The sequence below is a fragment of the Clupea harengus genome, chromosome 10 (genome assembly GCF_900700415.2).
Source record: "Clupea harengus chromosome 10, Ch_v2.0.2, whole genome shotgun sequence".
Classification (NCBI taxonomy): domain Eukaryota; kingdom Metazoa; phylum Chordata; class Actinopteri; order Clupeiformes; family Clupeidae; genus Clupea; species Clupea harengus.
The window spans coordinates 22576089-22586088 of NC_045161.1; the positions used below are offsets into that span (position 1 = coordinate 22576089).

Here is a 10000-nt window from a genome sequence, read left to right on the forward strand (position 1 = left end):
GTACAGCAAGGTGCTGACAATACAAAGGTCACGGGTTTGAAATCTAGGATTCACAAAGAGTATATGGGGGCAATATGGTTCTACAATGAACTGTCTTTTCATATGTTAGTCTGTTACAGTCGTACTGACCTTTAGCTGTTAACTATGAAAATGGGCTCACTAGAGTGGCATTATTAATAGATTTTATAAGGTTAAGTGTCTACAGCAACATTTAAGCTACTCTTTTCAACTGTATTCCCATTTTAAATTAAATGTATTAAAACTCCAAAGGGTTTACAGGCAGTTCTGAAATGTATTTGGGCCGAACATCTGTGTGTGAATCATTTCTTTCTCATCAGGTACAACGTGAGCTTGCTGGAGGAGTGGCTGCGGAGCCGTGGGCTGCAGACAGGGGGCGCCGTGGCCACACTGGAGCCACTGATCCAGGCTGCCCAGCTCTTGCAAATGAGCAAGAAGTCAGAGTCCGACGCAGCGGCACTGGTCCAGACTTGCAAAGTGCTATCGACTCAACAGGTTGGCAGCTTTGGACCGAGTCTGATTTTGATCTAATTTATTCCATAGTTCATCCCCGGGAATGTGTAAATGAAACACCCACATTGTCTCATGTTTCGATTTTTTTTCTCATCTCACAGATTGTCAAGATTTTAACCCTCTACAGCCCACAAAGTGATGCAGAGGAGAGGGTCACACTTAATTTCATTCGTATTGTACAGGTAAAACTATTTGTATTATATATTGTGGACCCCCTAAAAAAGCCTCTATAGTCTAAATATCAAACCTGCTACACCCCTGTCCAGTTTTGTTTGTGCAGAATGTTTATACAGAATTCATTTTATTCATCAAAATTGTCTATTTTCATCTGCACTTTTTGGGTAACCTGAGATGTTATTTTCCATAATTAATTCCCCTGAGCCATGTACAATTCCAGTTAATCAACACTTTGTTTCAGGAGCACGGAAAGGAGTGGTGTCATTTGATTAGCTTTTGAGCTCAAATATCACCAATGGTTCACCGGAAATCCAGGCAGCATCATTAAAGGTTCTCAGTAATGACTTTGGCTTGTTTGTACTGTGCGGATATTAAAGCCTCCTGCCGTGTCTCTGTCTCCTTCAGGGTCTGCTGAGGGAGCGTTCTGACGGCCAGCCCCCGCAGCTGCTGCTGGATGTGCGCAGGGTCTTCCCTGTCACCTTCCCCCACCAGCCGCCCCCGCCCCAGCGCGCAGAGCAGCTGGCCATCCCCGAGTCCCTCAAGATCTCCTTCCTCCGCAAGGCCTGAGTTACGTCGTTATATCAGACATTCCGTCTGACGACTAAACCCCCCCCCCCCCCGGACACACTGATTTTAAGTGTCAGGGAGATGGGCGTGGGCACGACGGAGGCGCTGTCTTTTTTGAAGAACAAACTGTGCCTTCAATGTGGGACGTACAACAAATCAAGAGGTTGGGGGTCGGGAGCGACTATTTTTATTGTCAAAGTACCACTGCAGTACATCATTTTTGTTTTCCTTTGATGTTATAAGCAGTGTCCAAAATATTTGGATTTTTTGCCATTACCATAGACATTTTTTGTGTTGGCCACTAATTTTAACAATAATCTACCATCTCCTCAACTACTACCAATCAAATCTTTAAGGATGAACATTTCCACATACACTCAGTTTGTGAGTGTGTGTTTCCACTTCATGTTCATGTAAAAAGTATGACAAGTAAATGTATCTGTACTCTCTCATGGCAGAGACAGCATAAAGACTAAGGCAAGAGTTTTGTCTTTTGAAACATTGTTTATTGGAAGTAGACACAGAGATGCGGTAACCCATCTCAACTCCATCCCTAATAAGAGCAATCATTTAAAAAAAACAAAAAAAATTATAAACATCTTCGTATAAAAACTCTCTCATGCGAGTACCCTGTACCACTACACATCCGTAATACATATTTATATATTCACAAGCCTTCGAAAAATACAAAATAATACCCAAAGATCAAAAGAAATAGGAACAATATTACAAATAAACAAATACAACAATTGGAAATAACATCAAAGACACATGCTGGCACAAGAGAGACTTTTTTCTCCCATCATGCACTTCTTATATACAGGATTGGAGTCAGATTCTGTGTTTTTGCATGAACCAATTACATTTCTTGCACACGCAAGTCATGTCTTACCCTTCTTTTACCGTGTCCTTTTAATTGTGCTTCTGTGTTCCTACTGCAGTCTGGATCAGATTTCGCCACTCACATCATAGACAGTTTGTGTCAGGTTAAAACTACTACACCCGTAACCACAAATTACCCTTCACACCTGACATATACATTAAAAATAGAATAATAAAATAAAATAAATATAAAATAAACATAGCAGCTACATGTATAGCTCCAAACATTTTGGCCAATTTTCCAAAAAGCGGTTACAAGACAACAAATGGTTTGTGCTGATAATATTTCACACTGTAAACATTACAGAACTTTTTTTGTTTTTATCTCTACACATATGTAAATTTCATTCAATAGATGCATAGACTTGAGATAGCTATGTTAAGATGGCCGCATATATGAAGAGAAATAGCTAAATGCATGAAGTGCGTTTGGGGGACGCACCACTTGCCGAACTTCAGATCCTTGATGAATCGTTTGTGGCAGCTACCTCGAAGCAGACCAACAGAGGCAGAGGCAGAGGCAGAGGCCAGAGTGGCCTGTGTCTGCTCCAGTGATGCCATTTTGGCTCAAGCAGAGGGAGCCACGGGGTTATGATGCACACAGAGACACGTCAGTCCCCACGACGACAGCCTCGACCATGCCGTGGCACTAGGTCACAGAAGAAGAAAAAAAAAACACCACCCTCCCATGCTTTCCAAGCTGCCACCTCACGCCTGCCACATGCCACCTCGCCCTCACTGTGCCACCGGTTAAGTACAAACGGGCATCCGGGGACGATGGCAGGCACGTTTCCTGGAGCACTCATGCTGTCAGACACTCCGGGAAACGGGGATAAAGAGATTTTGGAGGCATCCAACAGATTGCTTCTGCAGGAGTGATGAGCTGTTACTACAGATTATTTCCGACATGCTCTGCGCTGCTCTGCTCTGCTCTGCTCTGCTCTGCGCTGCTCTGCTGGACCTGTGCATCTGTCACACTGTGACCGCAGACATGCTTATTAAAACACGGGGCAAAAGCAACCACCCAGCATCAGCCTAATGGGGAGAGAGAGAGGCAGCCACTCTTGGGTGTTAAATGTAGAGATCTGTCGATCTGCTGTGTCTCATCCTGACCGGTGCCAGGGGCGCAAAGGACAGATTTTCAGAGACAGTGATGATGGATGCTCAAGGCGCCTTGAAGGAAAGGATTTCTGAGAAAAGCTTTAATAAAATCCATCCATCTGAGGTCACTATGGCAACACAATAAAAAAATGCATCCTTCCTGGCGTCTGCTGCTTTGCCGACATTCTGCCAAATCTGACGAGAGCTCAGCACTGCGAGCCCACAGAGAGCACACTTCGCTTCGGAAACCATTTTGTATAAGCCCTCGATAGGGGCATATTGTGGAATGTTTAGTCAAATCGCTACTCTCAAACACGCAACCATTCAACTGAAGTAAAAGACACTTTCTGAAACTAGTTAAAAAAACACACACAGACCAAAAGTCCAAAGCATTCCCTTCCCGTTGCATTCTGCTTCATCAACCATGGCTGATTTTTTTTTTTTTTCACAAACAGGCAACACTGGTGTATAGAAAAAGAGTGGAGACCTGGTCCACATAGTAAACCAGGTCTCCTTCCAGGACTATGGTGCTTTGCAGGCACCCCCCTTCTTCATGCAGGGAATTCTGAGCGGACACATATACACACAGAGACAGACAGAGGGACGTCAGGTAGGTAGGCAGTGTGCTTTTACAGGAGGTTAAAGAAGGTTGGTCATTTGACTAAATCCACGGAGCTCACACAAGCCCAGCACTAACGTGTCACTCCAGGTTAGCTGTCCTACATGAGGGAGCTGTCTCTGGTAATTAGAACAGCCTTTTTGTTACCCCCTCCAATTTAAAATCTTCAATCCTCAAGAAAAGCAGGGAGTGGAGCTTCAAAACTCATACGTGTGAAGTCGTTCTTAAGTCCTCCCCGGCCCTAGATATTTGGTCTAAGCCGTTTTAGACTGGCAGCTATCAGCTTTACAATTTACTGGTCCACTTGTGCTTTATCTAAGAGTTTGCATAACTAAAAAAGCGCCCCCAATTTAACCCCAATTTAATAAATGTTTGTGTATATGTCCCACATGAAAATATCTATGCATTGTCCACTATTTATCTATCTCCGATATCTATCTCCTGAGCGATTGTGCACTTCCAATGAGAAAAGCTACATGCCTTGCCCATAGACCTAATGTACACTGGCTTGAACGTTTTCTGAACGGTAGCTCTACACCCACACACCTTTGCTAAATCAGGGCAGAGGTCTGATCCCGCGAGAAGACTGTGCGGTGGAAGGTTAGAGGCAAGGGTTAGAACTTCTTCACGGGAAACTGGAAACTATCAAAAATAGTCAATAAAAATATAGATATCACGCTAGGGCTTGGTCCAGGCTTGAGGAGACATGTGGGATAGGGACATGTTAGGACAATCTGAGACGGAGACGGAGACGGGGGGGGGGGGGGACGGACGGACGGACAGGAGAACAGTAATGGCACTACATGCTTCATCTCGACCTTCCACGAATTGCACATCTTTGCTTGTAACAGCAGATTCTCTACAGTAAAATAAAAATAAAAAACCACCTGAAGAAGTACATTTGATATATTACAGAGAAAAGATCAACATTATGTGTAATACGTTCTTTTTTTAAATGATATAGTTATGCTTTGTATATACGTATAGCTCTGATTTGATTAAACTCTTTTGTATTTGAAGATATGTTTCACTTTCAGTCTTTAGAAAACTCAATATGTACTTAATGAGGTTATGGGAAGTAATACGAATATTCCTCTATGTTCACTGAGACCCTAAGCGCTGGGACAATACAAAGGGCAGTCAATTATGGCAGTTGTCATTTTTACGTATCCATCTGCAATGTTTGTGTGGAACGTCTGGACTGTGCTCATTTTATTAGTCACAATGGTCCAGATGGCACAGTACAAAGAGAGGGAAGGAGTTGTTCATTATGCTTCCTGTTGGTCTGTGTGTATGTGTATCTGTGGTCGACTGTGTTTGTGTGTATGTGTGTGTTCAGTGTATGGATATGGATGTGTGTGTGTGCAGTGTGTGTGTGCGTGTTCTGACATTAGTGCATCATCAGACAACCAGAGGGCAGTGTTTTTGTGTACTTTCCACAGCTCCCTGCTTCCAGACGAGATCAGGAGACGAGATTCTCCTCTCCTCTCCTCTCCTCTCCTCCCTCTTAGCTACCACGGCCCTCCTCGGCCGAGCGCTGGTCGGACTTGAGCTTGACGAACTCCTTGGCGACGTCGTCGTTGTTGCGCTGGGACAGGATGCGCAGCACGGTCAGGCCCGTCTCGTCCATGTTGACGCGCTTGCCCAGCGGCAGCCAGCACGCCACGCTGCCCCGCGGCGCCACGTCTTTCACCTGCAGCACTGACATGCCCACCGTGCGGTCCTCGCGCGCGAAGCAGTAGTCCTTCACGCAGAAGTGCAGCTCGTAGCACTCAGGGCCTGACTCACTGCTCAGGGTACTGCAGACACATGGGGCAGAATGAGGGTTAACCAGGGATGGATTACCGAACGGGCCTACCGGGCCCAGGCACAGGGGCCCATGAGGTCAGGGGGCCCATAAGCCAGAGCCTTTGACCGTCTGTTTACATTACTGCGTGTCAGAGCACTATCCATGTTTCTGATAGCTTTCTCTTTCCCAATACAATAGCGAAGTATCTAATTCAACCGTAAAATCCAACACATTGTTGGTAAAATATGTATATATATAAGCCTAATGGTGTTTGTGTGTGCGTGTTGGCGTGTTTTGCAAGTGCACAATTATTTTTTCGCGAAGGGGGGGGGGGGGGGGGGGGCTTTTACATGTCTAGGCCCAGGGGCCCATGGTTTCATAATCCGTCCATGGGGTTAACACAAGAATGAGCAGTAAGTACACCAAAGGGAGAAAGACTCTCATAAATGAACCATAGTCTGAAGAGGAGACAGCATTGTTTACTTTAATGGGAATTAAAAAGGAGGTTACAAGACAAATTGCCAATGACCAAATGACTAATTACTCAATTATAATTAATTAATTTTGTTGGCATACTATATTTTCAGCCATGCCAGGCATTTCCTGCTTTGGACCCTCTCCTACATAAGCTATGTGAAACACTATCAACAGAAATAACGATGAAAATGGTTTACTCACAAAGTGAAAGTTTCATTATATTTTGGAGCCCAGCTGTTGTTCTTGGACTTGGTGGCGTATTTCCTCTTCTTGTCGCTGAGGTGCGGACCAATGATGTAGACTTCCACGAAGGGCCGAAAGATCCCCGAGGTCTGCCACCGCAGGTCATTCGCTGCCACAACTGTAGACAACATGGCGAACATGTACAGAGACGGGGGACACATACAGAATACAGAGAAAGAAAGATACATCAGTGCCCTTGATGATTTCACTACATCATTGAGGTTATAATGTTATGTTCTCGTGTCCATTTAGTACACACTTCCATCCTAAGTGACTTTCAAGCAGTAAGGGCATACATAATGTATCACTATGTGTGCTTCCTGGGAAATGATCCCACCATCTTGGTGTTTTTGGCACCTCGCTCTGCCACGTAAGCACCATGAACACATCTGGAATCCCTTCCAGGCTAACGAGGCTAATTTAACCAGCAGCAGATGCAGACTAACCTTTAACAGTGACTTTATGCTCTCCTGTGCTGGGATGGGTGAACACCTCGACGGAGATGGAGACCTCTCCCACGGCATCGTCCACTCCAGAGCCTGGCATCACAGACAGACACAGCAGCAACACAGATGAGCCCTGCTAGCCGCTAACGCAAGGGGGACATGCTAGCCCCTCTGGACACTTGGCTTCAAGCTGTCTACTCCTCTGTGCAAGTTCTGCGTGAGTCTGCACATGTCGCCAAGGGAGACAGGACAGTGCTGGGAGTACAGGGGACGTCTTGAGACCAAGTGTCCTCGGAGTGGCGTAAATGATCCGCTTGGAGATCAAGTACGGCTGTAACCATTTAATGTGTGAGCAACTATTTTCTGGGCTGCTGGAATCCAGAAAATATGTGAGTCTGATATATAAGAAATCATAATTCATTAATGAAAACAACCAAATTAAAAAACAGCATATCATATGAAAAGTATGCATTCATGCTCCTTAGTAGCACTGTAGAGATCAATGAAGTTGAGGTAGTATATATTAGGTCATTTTAGACATTTCAAACGGTCCGCATGCAGTTCAATCTAGCCGCCATACCACCTGGGAAACGTTAGTGTCCCCATTTGGGAGCTGAAGGAAGGACACTGGGGACTTCAGAGGATAACATGGGAGCCACAGGAAACCAGGACAACAGGCAGGACCTCTGCGGCTGTGTCCCCATCTATCCACACAGGTGGCAGCATGCTATAATGCATCCAGCCACACCCATTCTGTTGAACCTTGTATCTGGAGCAAGCATGAGGATGGAACAGGCAGTGTAGCCCAGCTCCATGATCAGAGAGGATTCGTTTCCATGACAGGCATTCTGAATGAGGGTCTACACACTGGCCCATTGCACTGTGTGCAAAAGCATTGATACTCATAATTGGGGCTGATGCGGTTCTGGCAGGGGTAGACTGGGAAAGAAATTTGGCCCTGGACTTGTCATTTTCTCTTTGAGGATATAGTCTGTGGTAGTAAGTACCCTAGTCCTTGCTGGTAATGATATAGTCTATCTATTGCTGTCGGGTGATTTTGAAGGCATTACCCTGGGTCTATTCCAGGACATGTTTTAGAGCTTGTATTGTAACATGTCATTAACGTGGCTTAAACAGTAACTAGTTGGCTATCAGATGGGGTCGTTTTCTAACCACAAGTGACAGCCATTTTACCTAAATGTGCAGCCTAGCCATCATTTCACGTCCATCTTCCCGCTTCAGTCTGCCCCCCCGCCGACTCAGAATCATCGACTACTAAACACTTGGGGATAGTGCTAGTCATGCCCGAACAGCGTGTCTATTGCTTTTTTACTTTGAAAGTGTCTGGCTCCAAATTGGCCCAATTTGGCCCCTCTCTTTTACGTTTGCTGCTTTCGTCAGCCATCGCACTACTTTTGCATTTGTCAAAATGTTAGCGCGCAATAACTATCTCAGTTGTGATTTGCCAGGAGCCAGCATGCAGTACACTCTCATGTGTACCCCAAATGACAGGCAGACAGAGAAGGTCGGTAAAGAGGCAGACACGACCGGTAAAAACGGATATTATTAATGGTCCACCGACCCACCGATGCGGCGGCCCACCGGATTTGTCACTGTACGCCCGATGGCCAGTACACCGCCAGTTACTGGATATAACGCATACGTAAGGCTGTGATTATTGGATGGCAACGTGTGTGACCCTTATGACAGGATGCCGTGTTTCAGTCTGGGCTCCATGCTGCTGGTTCTGGGGGGCACAGGAGGAGGCATGCAAACCTTCAGAAGGGCACACACACACACACACACACACACACACACACACACACACTGGGTATCTGTCTGTCAGCACACACACCTAGCCTGGGAGACTCATGACTCACATTCTCACACGCACACATACACACACACACACACACACACACACCAACACAACACTGTGTTGTCTCACACACACTGTGTTTTCTCTCTCACACCACACATACACACACACACACACACACACACTCTCCCATGCACACATACTCTACAATAAGTAAAGTCTTCCACTGATGTCTGCAAGCTGTCATGGATGTAGGGTTCTCATGTATAAATTGATTTATGGCGGTGCTGTTTAACTTATAGCTGGTGTCACCAGCTAGCAGCCTATACTGGCACACAAAAGGGGCCTGAGTGCGTGTGTCAGAAGAACAGGCTGACGGGGCGTTTTGATCTGCTGGCTTGCTATTCTCACACGCCTACCACTGAGAGGACTGCTGTCAGAGAAAGAGAGAGAGAGAGAAAGAGAGAGAGAGGAGGAGGAAAGAGGAAGGCAGAGAGAGGGAGGAGGAGGCGAGAGGGAGGCAGAGAGAGAGGGATTGCCAGAGTGGGAGACACACAGACTGAGCTACTGCTCCCATTATTCAGGGTTGATTTATGTGTGTGTGTGTGTGTGTGTGTGTGTGTGTGTGTGTGTGTGTGTGACAGGGCGAGAGAGAGGGAAAGAGAGAGAGACAAAGAGACAGAGAGAGAGAAACACAAAGACGTAGGATAATATCAGGTGCAGTAGTTAATGCTTAATGTTCATGTGTGATGCTGCATGTTGACTAAAGTTAGAGGGAGCCTCAGAGTAAAGGACTGTAGACCAGAGCGCTCTTACTTCTGTTGAGCATGTGTCAGCCATGACAGGGAAAAAGCAAGTCATTGTCATGGCAACATGGCATGCCGTTACAAAATGGCTTTGAAAGTGCCTCACAATCTCCTTTGTGAAGTTATATTTCTTACAAATAAGCACCGTCTCCAGAAAGAGCAACTGAAGGCAGACAGGGAGACGAGACAAGCACAGACTTGATCTGTGTGAGTGTGTGTGTGTGTGTGTGTGTGTGTGAGCACAGACTTGATCTGTGTGTGTGTGTGTGTGTGAGCACAGACGATCTGTGTGTGTTTTCCGCTACAGTAGAGGTCTTACAGTTTGCACACAGCTGGAGGGAGAGAGACATGACCGAGTTTCGCTGCTGACTGTGTGTGTGTGTGTGTGTGTATGACAGCGAGTCAGAGAGCTAGGATGAAAGGGTTTGTGTGCTGGCTGAGAGCTGATCCGTCATGACAGACACTGCTTCACCTGACCCAGGGGGCCTCAGCTGACTGTATGTGTGTGTGTGTGTGTGTGTGTGTGTGTGTGTGTGTGTGTGT

General features: G+C 45.9%; 2 protein-coding genes across 8 annotated transcripts in view; one reads left to right on the top strand and one right to left on the bottom strand.

Moving 5' to 3' along the window:
* The window catches only part of si:dkey-110c1.10 (unconventional myosin-Vb), a 19788-nt gene extending 18170 nt beyond the window's left edge, over positions 1-1618 (top strand). Inside the window, exons 31-33 of the mRNA XM_031574253.2 lie at positions 339-513; positions 633-713; positions 1114-1618. Of these exons, the coding sequence (XP_031430113.1) occupies positions 339-513; positions 633-713; positions 1114-1275 (418 nt within the window). The 3' untranslated portion in view covers positions 1276-1618. The remainder of the gene's footprint in view (positions 1-338; positions 514-632; positions 714-1113) is intronic.
* Positions 1619-1759: 141 nt separating this feature from the next.
* The window catches only part of unc13a (unc-13 homolog A (C. elegans)), a 50560-nt gene continuing 42319 nt past the window's right edge, over positions 1760-10000 (bottom strand). For all 7 annotated transcript variants that reach the window (XM_031574422.2, XM_031574419.2, XM_031574421.2 and 4 more), the window contains 3 exons: positions 6833-6925; positions 6345-6504; positions 1760-5676 (listed from right to left, as the gene is read on the bottom strand). In XM_031574422.2, the coding sequence (XP_031430282.1) occupies positions 5385-5676; positions 6345-6504; positions 6833-6925 (545 nt within the window). In that variant the 3' untranslated portion in view covers positions 1760-5384. The remainder of the gene's footprint in view (positions 5677-6344; positions 6505-6832; positions 6926-10000) is intronic.